The sequence below is a fragment of the Adelges cooleyi genome, unplaced genomic scaffold (genome assembly GCF_023614345.1).
Source record: "Adelges cooleyi isolate 19-005CV unplaced genomic scaffold, UGA_ACOO_1.1 ACOO_flye_CR_arks_rails_tigmint_CR_PRNA_651, whole genome shotgun sequence".
Taxonomy (NCBI): Eukaryota; Metazoa; Arthropoda; class Insecta; order Hemiptera; family Adelgidae; genus Adelges; species Adelges cooleyi.
Genome location: NW_026096352.1, coordinates 15,590,801 through 15,607,908, shown reverse-complemented (window position 1 = coordinate 15,607,908; position 17,108 = coordinate 15,590,801). Strand labels below are relative to the sequence as shown.

At 30.7% G+C, this 17,108-nt stretch overlaps 2 protein-coding genes across 4 annotated transcripts in view; both read right to left on the bottom strand.

Moving 5' to 3' along the window:
* Window positions 1–15,121, bottom strand: part of LOC126845027 (uncharacterized) — an 18,116-nt gene extending 2,995 nt beyond the window's left edge. Inside the window, exons 1-9 of one of the 3 annotated variants that reach the window (XM_050583605.1) lie at window positions 14,934–15,121; window positions 14,724–14,787; window positions 14,405–14,440; window positions 14,298–14,327; window positions 13,426–13,479; window positions 13,119–13,148; window positions 13,017–13,046; window positions 12,832–12,879; window positions 11,903–11,932 (exon numbers count right to left, since the gene is read on the bottom strand). In XM_050583605.1, the coding sequence (XP_050439562.1) occupies window positions 11,903–11,932; window positions 12,832–12,879; window positions 13,017–13,046; window positions 13,119–13,148; window positions 13,426–13,479; window positions 14,298–14,327; window positions 14,405–14,440; window positions 14,724–14,781 (316 nt within the window). In that variant the 5' untranslated portion in view covers window positions 14,782–14,787; window positions 14,934–15,121. Of the gene's footprint in view, window positions 1–11,902; window positions 11,933–12,831; window positions 12,880–13,016; window positions 13,047–13,118; window positions 13,149–13,425; window positions 13,480–14,297; window positions 14,328–14,404; window positions 14,701–14,723; window positions 14,788–14,933 lie in introns of those variants that run through there. The other 2 variants (XM_050583606.1, XM_050583607.1) reach the window with 2 other exon arrangements.
* Window positions 1–16,784, bottom strand: part of LOC126845018 (uncharacterized) — a 114,069-nt gene extending 97,285 nt beyond the window's left edge. The window contains exon 1 of the mRNA XM_050583588.1: window positions 16,641–16,784. The gene's annotated coding sequence lies outside the window, so the exon portion shown is untranslated. The remainder of the gene's footprint in view (window positions 1–16,640) is intronic.
* Between the last annotated feature and the right edge of the window lie 324 nt (window positions 16,785–17,108).

Below are 17,108 nucleotides of genomic sequence, written 5' to 3'. Positions count from 1 at the left end.
ACCTACAAATGTCATCTACCCCCGACCTCTCTCTCACACTCCATGACCGGCTCGGGCCGATAAGGGGTTTTTCGTTCCCACCTGTACCGTGTACATAAGACGGTGGACAGTTGATAACGCGATCGGGCGTTTATATGGTCACGATCGAATATTATTTTGTCTCGAAAATTGATAATTACAACAACTATACACTATAGTATAAACAACTCATGTTATCATTTCTCACGTAATGGCTGCCAATTAAAATTAAATTAGTTACTTAAATTAAATTCAGTCATTCCGCAAAAAGTTCGAGTCCAAATCGATTTTATATCAACTGTGACTTAATAAAATCCACACCCAGTTAGTTATATTCTGTTGACAAATTGTTTTTTATTAAATAATGAAAATTGATAAAATAAACATCAACTACGTCATAAAAGTTTTATACAGCGCAATACAAGTTACAACCAGAATAAAAACTAGCGTTTTTGTAGAGATTTAAAAATACTATTTGAAACGACATACAATATTTTCTATCATAACTGATTTCATAATTCATTACGGAGCAGAATAAGAGCGCGCATCAATATGCCGTTCGTACACACGATGATGCCAATAGAACAAAAAATTATACTTTTTTTTTTTCGTTTCTCACATCTGGTAGAGTGCGTTTGTACTTAAAAAAAAAAAAAAAAAAAAATTGAACTTTGTGTCAACTTAAAGTCAAAAGTGTTACTTGAGCACAAAACTCAATAGTATCATTCTGCATAGATCTACATAAAATTGTTTTAATGATTTGATAACAATTTTTTTAAGATTTTAAGTGTTTTTTGTTAAAATATACGCAATCTGCGAAAACACAGTTTTCCGGCTATTAAAAAAAAACTGTAGTGCCGAATTATTTTTCCGTTTAATATGTTATGGATACATATGAGTTCCAACTACTGGCAAATTTTCAACCCAAAGGTCTTAAAATTACGGCTAAAAACCCCGAAAAACAAAAAAACCTGTACCCCCCCTAGGGGGGTGGGCATTGGGTTAAATTCAAATTTGATATAACTGACGTGCGCGGGCATACTAAATAAATATTTCTTATAAATTTCAACTCGATCCGACTCTTTTTCTCGAAGCTATAGCCAGTAAAAGTTCTAACTTAAAAACTCGTACGGTTTTTTTTTTGTTTTTTCAACTTTCGCCTGTGAAGAGTTAAACTTTTTCAACTTTTACCCCCCCAAAGTACCAACTAGATGAAAATTGCGATTTATAGAGTTGCTATTCGAAGGAATTGGTCCAGTATAAAAGAAGTTACAGTGTATACAGATAAAAAAAAAACATACATCAGAGTAAAACCAATACCTTCTCGCTTTGCATCGAAGCTAAAACATTTTTCTGGATTTTTGTGAAAAAGGCATTAAAAGGGGTCAAATTATATGTTTTTGGGGTCGGTGATTACGAATTTGTTATCAGTTCTCAATTTTAATCAACCAGAAAGAACTTAAGTAAAAAAAAAAAAAAATTGAACTTTGTGTCAACTTAAAGTCAAAAGTGTTACTTGAGCACAAAACTCAATAGTATCATTCTGCATAGATCTACATAAAATTGTTTTAATGATTTGATAACAATTTTTTTAAGATTTTAAGTGTTTTTTGTTAAAATATACGCAATCTGCGAAAACACAGTTTTCCGGCTATTAAAAAAAAACTGTAGTGCCGAATTATTTTTCCGTTTAATATGTTATGGATACATATGAGTTCCAACTACTGGCAAATTTTCAACCCAAAGGTCTTAAAATTACGGCTAAAAACCCCGAAAAACAAAAAAACCTGTACCCCCCCTAGGGGGGTGGGCATTGGGTTAAATTCAAATTTGATATAACTGACGTGCGCGGGCATACTAAATAAATATTTCTTATAAATTTCAACTCGATCCGACTCTTTTTCTCGAAGCTATAGCCAGTAAAAGTTCTAACTTAAAAACTCGTACGGTTTTTTTTTTTTTTTTTCAACTTTCGCCTGTGAAGAGTTAAACTTTTTCAACTTTTACCCCCCCAAAGTACCAACTAGATGAAAATTGCGATTTATAGAGTTGCTATTCGAAGGAATTGGTCCAGTATAAAAGAAGTTACAGTGTATACAGATAAAAAAAAAACATACATCAGAGTAAAACCAATACCTTCTCGCTTTGCATCGAAGCTAAAACATTTTTCTGGATTTTTGTGAAAAAGGCATTAAAAGGGGTCAAATTATATGTTTTTGGGGTCGGTGATTACGAATTTGTTATCAGTTCTCAATTTTAATCAGCCAGAAAGAACTTAAGTAAAAAAAAAAAAAAATTGAACTTTGTGTCAACTTAAAGTCAAAAGTGTTACTTGAGCACAAAACTCAATAGTATCATTCTGCATAGATCTACATAAAATTGTTTTAATGATTTGATAACAATTTTTTTAAGATTTTAAGTGTTTTTTGTTAAAATATACGCAATCTGCGAAAACACAGTTTTCCGGCTATTAAAAAAAAACTGTAGTGCCGAATTATTTTTCCGTTTAATATGTTATGGATACATATGAGTTCCAACTACTGGCAAATTTTCAACCCAAAGGTCTTAAAATTACGGCTAAAAACCCCGAAAAACAAAAAAACCTGTACCCCCCCTAGGGGGGTGGGCATTGGGTTAAATTCAAATTTGATATAACTGACGTGCGCGGGCATACTAAATAAATATTTCTTATAAATTTCAACTCGATCCGACTCTTTTTCTCGAAGCTATAGCCAGTAAAAGTTCTAACTTAAAAACTCGTACGGTTTTTTTTTTGTTTTTTCAACTTTCGCCTGTGAAGAGTTAAACTTTTTCAACTTTTACCCCCCCAAAGTACCAACTAGATGAAAATTGCGATTTATAGAGTTGCTATTCGAAGGAATTGGTCCAGTATAAAAGAAGTTACAGTGTATACAGATAAAAAAAAAACATACATCAGAGTAAAACCAATACCTTCTCGCTTTGCATCGAAGCTAAAACATTTTTCTGGATTTTTGTGAAAAAGGCATTAAAAGGGGTCAAATTATATGTTTTTGGGGTCGGTGATTACGAATTTGTTATCAGTTCTCAATTTTAATCAGCCAGAAAGAACTTAAGTAAAAAAAAAAAAAATTGAACTTTGTGTCAACTTAAAGTCAAAAGTGTTACTTGAGCACAAAACTCAATAGTATCATTCTGCATAGATCTACATAAAATTGTTTTAATGATTTGATAACAATTTTTTTAAGATTTTAAGTGTTTTTTGTTAAAATATACGCAATCTGCGAAAACACAGTTTTCCGGCTATTAAAAAAAAACTGTAGTGCCGAATTATTTTTCCGTTTAATATGTTATGGATACATATGAGTTCCAACTACTGGCAAATTTTCAACCCAAAGGTCTTAAAATTACGGCTAAAAACCCCGAAAAACAAAAAAACCTGTACCCCCCCTAGGGGGGTGGGCATTGGGTTAAATTCAAATTTGATATAACTGACGTGCGCGGGCATACTAAATAAATATTTCTTATAAATTTCAACTCGATCCGACTCTTTTTCTCGAAGCTATAGCCAGTAAAAGTTCTAACTTAAAAACTCGTACGGTTTTTTTTTTGTTTTTTCAACTTTCGCCTGTGAAGAGTTAAACTTTTTCAACTTTTACCCCCCCAAAGTACCAACTAGATGAAAATTGCGATTTATAGAGTTGCTATTCGAAGGAATTGGTCCAGTATAAAAGAAGTTACAGTGTATACAGATAAAAAAAAAACATACATCAGAGTAAAACCAATACCTTCTCGCTTTGCATCGAAGCTAAAACATTTTTCTGGATTTTTGTGAAAAAGGCATTAAAAGGGGTCAAATTATATGTTTTTGGGGTCGGTGATTACGAATTTGTTATCAGTTCTCAATTTTAATCAGCCAGAAAGAACTTAAGTAAAAAAAAAAAAAAATTGAACTTTGTGTCAACTTAAAGTCAAAAGTGTTACTTGAGCACAAAACTCAATAGTATCATTCTGCATAGATCTACATAAAATTGTTTTAATGATTTGATAACAATTTTTTTAAGATTTTAAGTGTTTTTTGTTAAAATATACGCAATCTGCGAAAACACAGTTTTCCGGCTATTAAAAAAAAACTGTAGTGCCGAATTATTTTTCCGTTTAATATGTTATGGATACATATGAGTTCCAACTACTGGCAAATTTTCAACCCAAAGGTCTTAAAATTACGGCTAAAAACCCCGAAAAACAAAAAAACCTGTACCCCCCCTAGGGGGGTGGGCATTGGGTTAAATTCAAATTTGATATAACTGACGTGCGCGGGCATACTAAATAAATATTTCTTATAAATTTCAACTCGATCCGACTCTTTTTCTCGAAGCTATAGCCAGTAAAAGTTCTAACTTAAAAACTCGTACGGTTTTTTTTTTGTTTTTTCAACTTTCGCCTGTGAAGAGTTAAACTTTTTCAACTTTTACCCCCCCAAAGTACCAACTAGATGAAAATTGCGATTTATAGAGTTGCTATTCGAAGGAATTGGTCCAGTATAAAAGAAGTTACAGTGTATACAGATAAAAAAAAAACATACATCAGAGTAAAACCAATACCTTCTCGCTTTGCATCGAAGCTAAAACATTTTTCTGGATTTTTGTGAAAAAGGCATTAAAAGGGGTCAAATTATATGTTTTTGGGGTCGGTGATTACGAATTTGTTATCAGTTCTCAATTTTAATCAGCCAGAAAGAACTTAAGTAAAAAAAAAAAAAAATTGAACTTTGTGTCAACTTAAAGTCAAAAGTGTTACTTGAGCACAAAACTCAATAGTATCATTCTGCATAGATCTACATAAAATTGTTTTAATGATTTGATAACAATTTTTTTAAGATTTTAAGTGTTTTTTGTTAAAATATACGCAATCTGCGAAAACACAGTTTTCCGGCTATTAAAAAAAAACTGTAGTGCCGAATTATTTTTCCGTTTAATATGTTATGGATACATATGAGTTCCAACTACTGGCAAATTTTCAACCCAAAGGTCTTAAAATTACGGCTAAAAACCCCGAAAAACAAAAAAACCTGTACCCCCCCTAGGGGGGTGGGCATTGGGTTAAATTCAAATTTGATATAACTGACGTGCGCGGGCATACTAAATAAATATTTCTTATAAATTTCAACTCGATCCGACTCTTTTTCTCGAAGCTATAGCCAGTAAAAGTTCTAACTTAAAAACTCGTACGGTTTTTTTTTTGTTTTTTCAACTTTCGCCTGTGAAGAGTTAAACTTTTTCAACTTTTACCCCCCCAAAGTACCAACTAGATGAAAATTGCGATTTATAGAGTTGCTATTCGAAGGAATTGGTCCAGTATAAAAGAAGTTACAGTGTATACAGATAAAAAAAAAACATACATCAGAGTAAAACCAATACCTTCTCGCTTTGCATCGAAGCTAAAACATTTTTCTGGATTTTTGTGAAAAAGGCATTAAAAGGGGTCAAATTATATGTTTTTGGGGTCGGTGATTACGAATTTGTTATCAGTTCTCAATTTTAATCAGCCAGAAAGAACTTAAGTAAAAAAAAAAAAAAATTGAACTTTGTGTCAACTTAAAGTCAAAAGTGTTACTTGAGCACAAAACTCAATAGTATCATTCTGCATAGATCTACATAAAATTGTTTTAATGATTTGATAACAATTTTTTTAAGATTTTAAGTGTTTTTTGTTAAAATATACGCAATCTGCGAAAACACAGTTTTCCGGCTATTAAAAAAAAACTGTAGTGCCGAATTATTTTTCCGTTTAATATGTTATGGATACATATGAGTTCCAACTACTGGCAAATTTTCAACCCAAAGGTCTTAAAATTACGGCTAAAAACCCCGAAAAACAAAAAAACCTGTACCCCCCCTAGGGGGGTGGGCATTGGGTTAAATTCAAATTTGATATAACTGACGTGCGCGGGCATACTAAATAAATATTTCTTATAAATTTCAACTCGATCCGACTCTTTTTCTCGAAGCTATAGCCAGTAAAAGTTCTAACTTAAAAACTCGTACGGTTTTTTTTTTGTTTTTTCAACTTTCGCCTGTGAAGAGTTAAACTTTTTCAACTTTTACCCCCCCAAAGTACCAACTAGATGAAAATTGCGATTTATAGAGTTGCTATTCGAAGGAATTGGTCCAGTATAAAAGAAGTTACAGTGTATACAGATAAAAAAAAAACATACATCAGAGTAAAACCAATACCTTCTCGCTTTGCATCGAAGCTAAAACATTTTTCTGGATTTTTGTGAAAAAGGCATTAAAAGGGGTCAAATTATATGTTTTTGGGGTCGGTGATTACGAATTTGTTATCAGTTCTCAATTTTAATCAGCCAGAAAGAACTTAAGTAAAAAAAAAAAAAAATTGAACTTTGTGTCAACTTAAAGTCAAAAGTGTTACTTGAGCACAAAACATCAGAGTAAAACCAATACCTTCTCGCTTTGCATCGAAGCTAAAACATTTTTCTGGATTTTTGTGAAAAAGGCATTAAAAGGGGTCAAATTATATGTTTTTGGGGTCGGTGATTACGAATTTGTTATCAGTTCTCAATTTTAATCAGCCAGAAAGAACTTAAGTAAAAAAAAAAAAAAATTGAACTTTGTGTCAACTTAAAGTCAAAAGTGTTACTTGAGCACAAAACTCAATAGTATCATTCTGCATAGATCTACATAAAATTGTTTTAATGATTTGATAACAATTTTTTTAAGATTTTAAGTGTTTTTTGTTAAAATATACGCAATCTGCGAAAACACAGTTTTCCGGCTATTAAAAAAAAACTGTAGTGCCGAATTATTTTTCCGTTTAATATGTTATGGATACATATGAGTTCCAACTACTGGCAAATTTTCAACCCAAAGGTCTTAAAATTACGGCTAAAAACCCCGAAAAACAAAAAAACCTGTACCCCCCCTAGGGGGGTGGGCATTGGGTTAAATTCAAATTTGATATAACTGACGTGCGCGGGCATACTAAATAAATATTTCTTATAAATTTCAACTCGATCCGACTCTTTTTCTCGAAGCTATAGCCAGTAAAAGTTCTAACTTAAAAACTCGTACGGTTTTTTTTTTGTTTTTTCAACTTTCGCCTGTGAAGAGTTAAACTTTTTCAACTTTTACCCCCCCAAAGTACCAACTAGATGAAAATTGCGATTTATAGAGTTGCTATTCGAAGGAATTGGTCCAGTATAAAAGAAGTTACAGTGTATACAGATAAAAAAAAAACATACATCAGAGTAAAACCAATACCTTCTCGCTTTGCATCGAAGCTAAAACATTTTTCTGGATTTTTGTGAAAAAGGCATTAAAAGGGGTCAAATTATATGTTTTTGGGGTCGGTGATTACGAATTTGTTATCAGTTCTCAATTTTAATCAGCCAGAAAGAACTTAAGTAAAAAAAAAAAAAATTGAACTTTGTGTCAACTTAAAGTCAAAAGTGTTACTTGAGCACAAAACTCAATAGTATCATTCTGCATAGATCTACATAAAATTGTTTTAATGATTTGATAACAATTTTTTTAAGATTTTAAGTGTTTTTTGTTAAAATATACGCAATCTGCGAAAACACAGTTTTCCGGCTATTAAAAAAAAACTGTAGTGCCGAATTATTTTTCCGTTTAATATGTTATGGATACATATGAGTTCCAACTACTGGCAAATTTTCAACCCAAAGGTCTTAAAATTACGGCTAAAAACCCCGAAAAACAAAAAAACCTGTACCCCCCTAGGGGGGTGGGCATTGGGTTAAATTCAAATTTGATATAACTGACGTGCGCGGGCATACTAAATAAATATTTCTTATAAATTTCAACTCGATCCGACTCTTTTTCTCGAAGCTATAGCCAGTAAAAGTTCTAACTTAAAAACTCGTACGGTTTTTTTTTTGTTTTTTCAACTTTCGCCTGTGAAGAGTTAAACTTTTTCAACTTTTACCCCCCAAAGTACCAACTAGATGAAAATTGCGATTTATAGAGTTGCTATTCGAAGGAATTGGTCCAGTATAAAAGAAGTTACAGTGTATACAGATAAAAAAAAAAACATACATCAGAGTAAAACCAATACCTTCTCGCTTTGCATCGAAGCTAAAACATTTTTCTGGATTTTTGTGAAAAAGGCATTAAAAGGGGTCAAATTATATGTTTTTGGGGTCGGTGATTACGAATTTGTTATCAGTTCTCAATTTTAATCAGCCAGAAAGAACTTAAGTAAAAAAAAAAAAAAATTGAACTTTGTGTCAACTTAAAGTCAAAAGTGTTACTTGAGCACAAAACTCAATAGTATCATTCTGCATAGATCTACATAAAATTGTTTTAATGATTTGATAACAATTTTTTAAGATTTTAAGTGTTTTTTGTTAAAATATACGCAATCTGCGAAAACACAGTTTTCCGGCTATTAAAAAAAAACTGTAGTGCCGAATTATTTTTCCGTTTAATATGTTATGGATACATATGAGTTCCAACTACTGGCAAATTTTCAACCCAAAGGTCTTAAAATTACGGCTAAAAACCCCGAAAAACAAAAAAACCTGTACCCCCCCTAGGGGGGTGGGCATTGGGTTAAATTCAAATTTGATATAACTGACGTGCGCGGGCATACTAAATAAATATTTCTTATAAATTTCAACTCGATCCGACTCTTTTTCTCGAAGCTATAGCCAGTAAAAGTTCTAACTTAAAAACTCGTACGGTTTTTTTTTTTGTTTTTTCAACTTTCGCCTGTGAAGAGTTAAACTTTTTCAACTTTTACCCCCCCAAAGTACCAACTAGATGAAAATTGCGATTTATAGAGTTGCTATTCGAAGGAATTGGTCCAGTATAAAAGAAGTTACAGTGTATACAGATAAAAAAAAAACATACATCAGAGTAAAACCAATACCTTCTCGCTTTGCATCGAAGCTAAAACATTTTTCTGGATTTTTGTGAAAAAGGCATTAAAAGGGGTCAAATTATATGTTTTTGGGGTCGGTGATTACGAATTTGTTATCAGTTCTCAATTTTAATCAGCCAGAAAGAACTTAAGTAAAAAAAAAAAAAATTGAACTTTGTGTCAACTTAAAGTCAAAAGTGTTACTTGAGCACAAAACTCAATAGTATCATTCTGCATAGATCTACATAAAATTGTTTTAATGATTTGATAACAATTTTTTTAAGATTTTAAGTGTTTTTTGTTAAAATATACGCAATCTGCGAAAACACAGTTTTCCGGCTATTAAAAAAAAACTGTAGTGCCGAATTATTTTTCCGTTTAATATGTTATGGATACATATGAGTTCCAACTACTGGCAAATTTTCAACCCAAAGGTCTTAAAATTACGGCTAAAAACCCCGAAAAACAAAAAAACCTGTACCCCCCCTAGGGGGGTGGGCATTGGGTTAAATTCAAATTTGATATAACTGACGTGCGCGGGCATACTAAATAAATATTTCTTATAAATTTCAACTCGATCCGACTCTTTTTCTCGAAGCTATAGCCAGTAAAAGTTCTAACTTAAAAACTCGTACGGTTTTTTTTTTTGTTTTTTCAACTTTCGCCTGTGAAGAGTTAAACTTTTTCAACTTTTACCCCCCCAAAGTACCAACTAGATGAAAATTGCGATTTATAGAGTTGCTATTCGAAGGAATTGGTCCAGTATAAAAGAAGTTACAGTGTATACAGATAAAAAAAAAACATACATCAGAGTAAAACCAATACCTTCTCGCTTTGCATCGAAGCTAAAACATTTTTCTGGATTTTTGTGAAAAAGGCATTAAAAGGGGTCAAATTATATGTTTTTGGGGTCGGTGATTACGAATTTGTTATCAGTTCTCAATTTTAATCAGCCAGAAAGAACTTAAGTAAAAAAAAAAAAAATTGAACTTTGTGTCAACTTAAAGTCAAAAGTGTTACTTGAGCACAAAACTCAATAGTATCATTCTGCATAGATCTACATAAAATTGTTTTAATGATTTGATAACAATTTTTTTAAGATTTTAAGTGTTTTTTGTTAAAATATACGCAATCTGCGAAAACACAGTTTTCCGGCTATTAAAAAAAAACTGTAGTGCCGAATTATTTTTCCGTTTAATATGTTATGGATACATATGAGTTCCAACTACTGGCAAATTTTCAACCCAAAGGTCTTAAAATTACGGCTAAAAACCCCGAAAAACAAAAAACCTGTACCCCCCTAGGGGGGTGGGCATTGGGTTAAATTCAAATTTGATATAACTGACGTGCGCGGGCATACTAAATAAATATTTCTTATAAATTTCAACTCGATCCGACTCTTTTTCTCGAAGCTATAGCCAGTAAAAGTTCTAACTTAAAAACTCGTACGGTTTTTTTTTTTGTTTTTTCAACTTTCGCCTGTGAAGAGTTAAACTTTTTCAACTTTTACCCCCCCAAAGTACCAACTAGATGAAAATTGCGATTTATAGAGTTGCTATTCGAAGGAATTGGTCCAGTATAAAAGAAGTTACAGTGTATACAGATAAAAAAAAAACATACATCAGAGTAAAACCAATACCTTCTCGCTTTGCATCGAAGCTAAAACATTTTTCTGGATTTTTGTGAAAAAGGCATTAAAAGGGGTCAAATTATATGTTTTTGGGGTCGGTGATTACGAATTTGTTATCAGTTCTCAATTTTAATCAGCCAGAAAGAACTTAAGTAAAAAAAAAAAAAAATTGAACTTTGTGTCAACTTAAAGTCAAAAGTGTTACTTGAGCACAAAACTCAATAGTATCATTCTGCATAGATCTACATAAAATTGTTTTAATGATTTGATAACAATTTTTTTAAGATTTTAAGTGTTTTTTGTTAAAATATACGCAATCTGCGAAAACACAGTTTTCGGCTATTAAAAAAAAACTGTAGTGCCGAATTATTTTTCCGTTTAATATGTTATGGATACATATGAGTTCCAACTACTGGCAAATTTTCAACCCAAAGGTCTTAAAATTACGGCTAAAAACCCCGAAAAACAAAAAAACCTGTACCCCCCCTAGGGGGGTGGGCATTGGGTTAAATTCAAATTTGATATAACTGACGTGCGCGGGCATACTAAATAAATATTTCTTATAAATTTCAACTCGATCCGACTCTTTTTCTCGAAGCTATAGCCAGTAAAAGTTCTAACTTAAAAACTCGTACGGTTTTTTTTTTGTTTTTTCAACTTTCGCCTGTGAAGAGTTAAACTTTTTCAACTTTTACCCCCCCAAAGTACCAACTAGATGAAAATTGCGATTTATAGAGTTGCTATTCGAAGGAATTGGTCCAGTATAAAAGAAGTTACAGTGTATACAGATAAAAAAAAAACATACATCAGAGTAAAACCAATACCTTCTCGCTTTGCATCGAAGCTAAAAAAAGGTATCGATAAGGTAAAATATGTATCGATAAATAAATATGAATGCAAATAAGGTTCAAAAAAATATTATTTAAATTAACGAATCTAAAAGTTTATAAACAAAACATTTGATGAACTTATCATTTTTATACGTACAGTTCAGTTTAACGGTTTTTGAAGTTAAAACACATCAAAACCGGTTAAACTAAACTGTACGTATAAAAATTATTTGTTAATTAAATTTTTGCAAATAAACGTTTAAGATTCAGTTCAGGGTAGCGGGTTTTGAAGTTAAAACGTGTAACGTTATAAGTTTAAAAATTTAATGTAAGTATCATATTTTTGCGTTCAGTTGGAGGTAAAAGTCGTTTGAACGTTAAAGTATAAGCGTTTAAATGAACGTACAGTTGTTGAACTAATATTTGTTTTCATTTTAACAGTTTATTCTCATTACGTACGGAACCTGGATTGACTTAAAATAAATTTCAAATGACCGTCTAGATTTTAAGCGCTATTTACGACTGTCGAATAAAGCGTAATTACCAACAGGTGTATGCTTAACGGCAAAATGGCCTGTAACAAAAAACATATAAATTTGCATTAATTGTACGGTTATTAAAAATAAGTATTCATAACGTTCAAAATAAAAATGAATAATAAATTCAATAATATAAGGTGCCAAATTCAGTAGTAACATGGAAATTAGAGTTTGGCTGGGGGTCATTCCAAAATTTGCGTAGAAAATTCGTGTTACGATTTCGCGTCAACAACATAAAGATAGAGATTTAGTGATTGAATAGTAATAATGGGTACCAGGGTACTATAAAACACACGTTTACATTGTCGCCGCCACCACATAGCGTGCTTTGACTTCAGCTACTGAATACGTGCCGCCGGCCACAGTACCAGGGTTACCATACGTTAAGTTTGCTATACATTGCTCAGCAGCTGTAGCGGATGATAATTATATGAGACGCATACTGTCAGAACAGCTTAACCTATTAAAAACTAATTTTTTTAGAATAATAAATTATTAAAAAGCCAATCTTACCCATACACTCCACGCTAGAATGTTATTTTATTAAGAACAGTTACTAGTCCTATGTGTAAAACATGTAAATGTATTATCTAATAAGAAAGGGACTAATGGTTGCAGCGGTCGATAAAATTTTACGTTTTTAACATTATTATTTTTTTTTATTTTAATTTTCATTTCATTTCATGTATTCACTTGTGTACACTTGTTTATTCAGTGTGAATTTTAACGATTAACTAACAAGAAGTGTACCAGGAATGACAAGCTTAAGATAACGCACATTCTTGAACGGAATGATATCAAACGATCATTAACACTAAGCGAAAAATATTTAGTTTATGACTATGATTTCAATCCAAATATTTTTAAGTACAATTAATATTTATCTATTAGTTTTGTAAAGTGTTTGTGAAAATATATTGAATTTTATAAATACCTAAGTGTTCGATTATTTTTTGTTGCAGATAAAGCTCCATCATGTACTCTAAAATTAAAAACAAAATTCATTTTTATATATTTCAATTGTTATGGCAAAATTAATATGCATATGATTTTTCTTATAACTTAAAAACTAATGTAAAAACCGTGTGATATGTACTATGAATATTAAAAATGAATTACGGAGAAAGGAGTTGTTATCGCAATCTTGTTCTGAAATTAAAACGAAATTATTTTATACATAACAATAACCATCAACTACATCGAAATATTTGCAATTATTACCAGGTATCGCAAACATAAAAGACAAATGCTCTGAAATGATGATTACAAAAAATGTATTTTTAAATGATATTAGACTTAATTTTAAGTTTAGTTGTAAATTTAAAAGAGGAAGTCAAGGTAGAAAATGCATGTTTCATAATAATAATGAATTTACATTTACAAATGAATACTGAGTGATATAAATTTAATATTTATAACACTCATAAAATTGCATTGGTACATTTTTTTTGTAATAATTATTGCATTATTTCCAAAACATTTCTTCTACTAGCATACTTAATCGGTTTTGTTATAGAATAATAATTACTCATCGATAATCTTTGTTGCCAAGCAAAATTTTTTATGTTGATCCACGCGGTCACTGAAATAAACAAATAATTGATTGAGTTAAGAAAAATCAAATGAAATTTTAATGCGTAATAATATGTATAAAAATGTTCTGAATAGAACAGCGGTTTCTAACCTTTTTGAGACTATTACCCATAAATCAGGCTAGATATTGACAAATACCCCTCCCTCCCAAAAAAAAGTTAAGTAAAAATATTGAAAATATTTGAAGGTAATAAAATTATCAGTGTCATTAGGACATAAGATTAGGTAATACACATGTATTCCCATGTGTACATGACTGATGCAAAGTTAATAATAATAATAGATATAAAGTACATAAAATAAAAATAAATAGTTTAGTCTTTATTCCTCAAAAAAATCGTGTTTTACTCCTTGAGGGGTAATTACCCCCAGGTTGGGGACTGCTGGAATACAAATACATTTTGAGTTAAACGTGACCCATTTAACTAGTGATAAGCCGTGTTGGAATTTTATTACACAATTATTCTATAATATCTATTCTAGATTATCAATAATATTTTACAAACTAAATTAATATATAATCATTTTGTTTGTGTAGAAGACTCTTTTGAGAAATATTGTCAACAAAAGTTGCGTTTTTTGAGCTTATTATCCTCAACAAACCTCGACTTCACCACTATTGATAATTCCTAGAGTTTTTCGGTAATAACCATTTTTTAAAAATACAATACACACAACAGCCAATAATTGAATACATTTTTTATAGAGATTATAGTTCATAAATATAAATAACCTTATAGTCAGGCAAGTGGCAAGTACAACAAAACCATTAAATTTATAGTATTAATAATTTTAAGTATGTCTTACTTCTAAGAACCATTGTGCGAATGAGTTCGTCTGTAATAAATTATGTATAAAAATTGTATAGTCTTAAAACTTAAAAAAAGTATTTTGTAAACAAAAAATGTACTGACTTGTAGTTTCAAGGTTCTTTCTATCTTCTACATTTTCTGTAAAAAAGTTGAATAATGAATTTTTGTCGTTTCATGCGTTTCAAAGTACGGTTACATTGAATAGGGTTGTTTTCGATAGAAACTGCACACTACACAGGTGTAAAAGCTTCTTAAGTATGTCAAGGCGACATAGATACGGTTTGACACTTGAAAACGTATAGATTACACGCGGGAGCACTTTAAGAAAGACACGGCTGTCCGTATTGAGGTAAACACGTTATTTTATATATATCTTAACCTATCCTGTATCAATATGTACAAAGGTACAAGGAATACATACCACCATTTGCCACAACATTTAAAAACGCATAGATCACTATCACATAGAAAAGTTTCATTTTTGTCTGCAAATAATAATGCAAATTAAAACATGTTATATTAGACGGAGGTATACTTACAATAAAATCTAAACATTTATTGCAGAATTGCCTATGTAATTTTTTTAACTCTTAGCGGGATTATTTTTTTTTTATTATCTTTACTTATTTACATTGTTCCTGGCGTGTAGTTTAAACTTGTGTTGTTGTAAGCACGCAGGTACAAAATCGTGATTTTCTTACATTGATGCAAAGATTACGTAACCACAAAACACGATTAAAGAAAATATCGAAAAACAATTATTGACAAATGTATACTAGTGTTCAATATTTTTGTCGTTTCACGCGTTTCAGAGTACTGTTAAATTGAATAGTGTGGTTTTCAATAGAAACTACACAGGTGTAAAAGCTTCTTAAGTATGTCAAGGCGATATAGATACGGTTTGTCGCTTAGAAACTTATAGATTACACGCGGGAGCACTATAAGAAAGACACGTCTGTCCGTATTTAGGTAAACACGTTATTGCTTAGAAGAAACTATTAAAAACTCGACGAAAGCAAACAATGTTACTATTTTTAAAGTTCGATAGTTTACCTTACTTAAGCTATTGCAATGATAGTTAAACTGACTGCTTCAATGATTTTCATACAAATTCAGTACATATACATATACAGTGTAATTATTTTATCATAGGCCACTCAATACCTCTAACTTTTAAAACATACATTTTAACACATACATTTCATTCACTTTTGAAATTGAGAATAATTTACTAAAAATGTTGACTGGTCGATTACATTAGTTTTGGAAAACTATTTTTAAAGTACTTAAGGGGCCTCTACACTAGCATTTACTAAGGCGCATTGTATAGGCAATTTTTCGTTGAAACTTAACATTAGGTCAACATTTTAAATATACATATTACCATAGTAAGAAGTATCTATTTTGATAATTTTTTTTTTCAACTTTAATATCGCATGTAAAATCTATTTTTTTACAAAAACACATGTTTCTACTTCAAACGTTATGTTCTTATTAATAATAATATGGGATCCCAACAATTTCTGGTGATATTATTCACTTAATGCAAAACCCTTGTTTAAAAAATACATAATCAAACTGGAGTTAATACGTCTTGAGGAGGAGCTAAAATAAATATCATATAAGTATAACATGGTATACAACTAAACAAGTGCTGAAGCCTGAAAGTACTACACTACAATACTAAAAAACAATTCACATCGATTCTAGTATTAGGACCACCACTTGTATTAGGACAGCAACATATTATAGTATTAAAAAATATTATAATACGTAGATGTCTATTTACAATATATGTGGTATGGATGTAAACATTTAGCATAAACAAAGCATCAAGAAAATACGAACATTTAAAAAAAAAAAATAACGACTACGTTAAAAATTAGCACCAAAGAGTTTATAGCGTTTATTTGAAAGTGGTTTTCCCCTTTTTATTACAAAATAATTTCTGTAGACCTGTAGGCCTCCCCGTCCCTATTGCTTTGATCCCATTATGCCTCGACCCCACTGTACTGGCTTACTAGGATCAAATCACTTTCAAATAAACGCTTCGATACGAACTATGCTTACTATGCTATGCGTAATTATAACCAGAGCTCTGCATCATTCTAATAAAATATATTTAAATAATCGTCTAGGTATCAAATTATTCAAATAAAAGTTCTTTGTTTAAAAATGTATTTGAATAATTTGAAAAATTATCATTTAAATAGTCTGTAATGTTTTTTTTTTAAGTTAATGTATTTAAATATATTATTTCGTAACATTAAATACATTTATAATTCAGAAAATATATAAAACCAGTAAATATAAGAAAACAATTTCGTATAATACTTACGAAATAATTGCAATGATAGTTATACTGGCTGCTTCAATGTTTTTTTACGACTAATCGAAAGGCTTATATATTACCGACCCAAAAAATAAAATCCAGATGTATTTTGCAAAATTGTTTTTGCGAATTTGTTAACATAAGCAACATTTGTTGTTTTTAAAAACATTTACAATTAATTAATTTGGATGACATTATGTGTCGAATAAATTGTAAAGGGATATAATAAACACTATTTAACATATGTAATTTATACTATATTGATACAGTTTTATTAAAGTATGACGCAAAAGGCAATGTTATTTGTATAATAACAGAACGTTTATGTGTCTAAAAAATACTAGCGCCAAATAAATATTTCGCAAAAAAAAACAATTTTGGTTAGCGTTGTAAAAAATAATTTTCCAATATTTCAAATATTCCTAATATTATTAGTACCAAATAAGTAAAAATGTTAAATATATTATTATACAG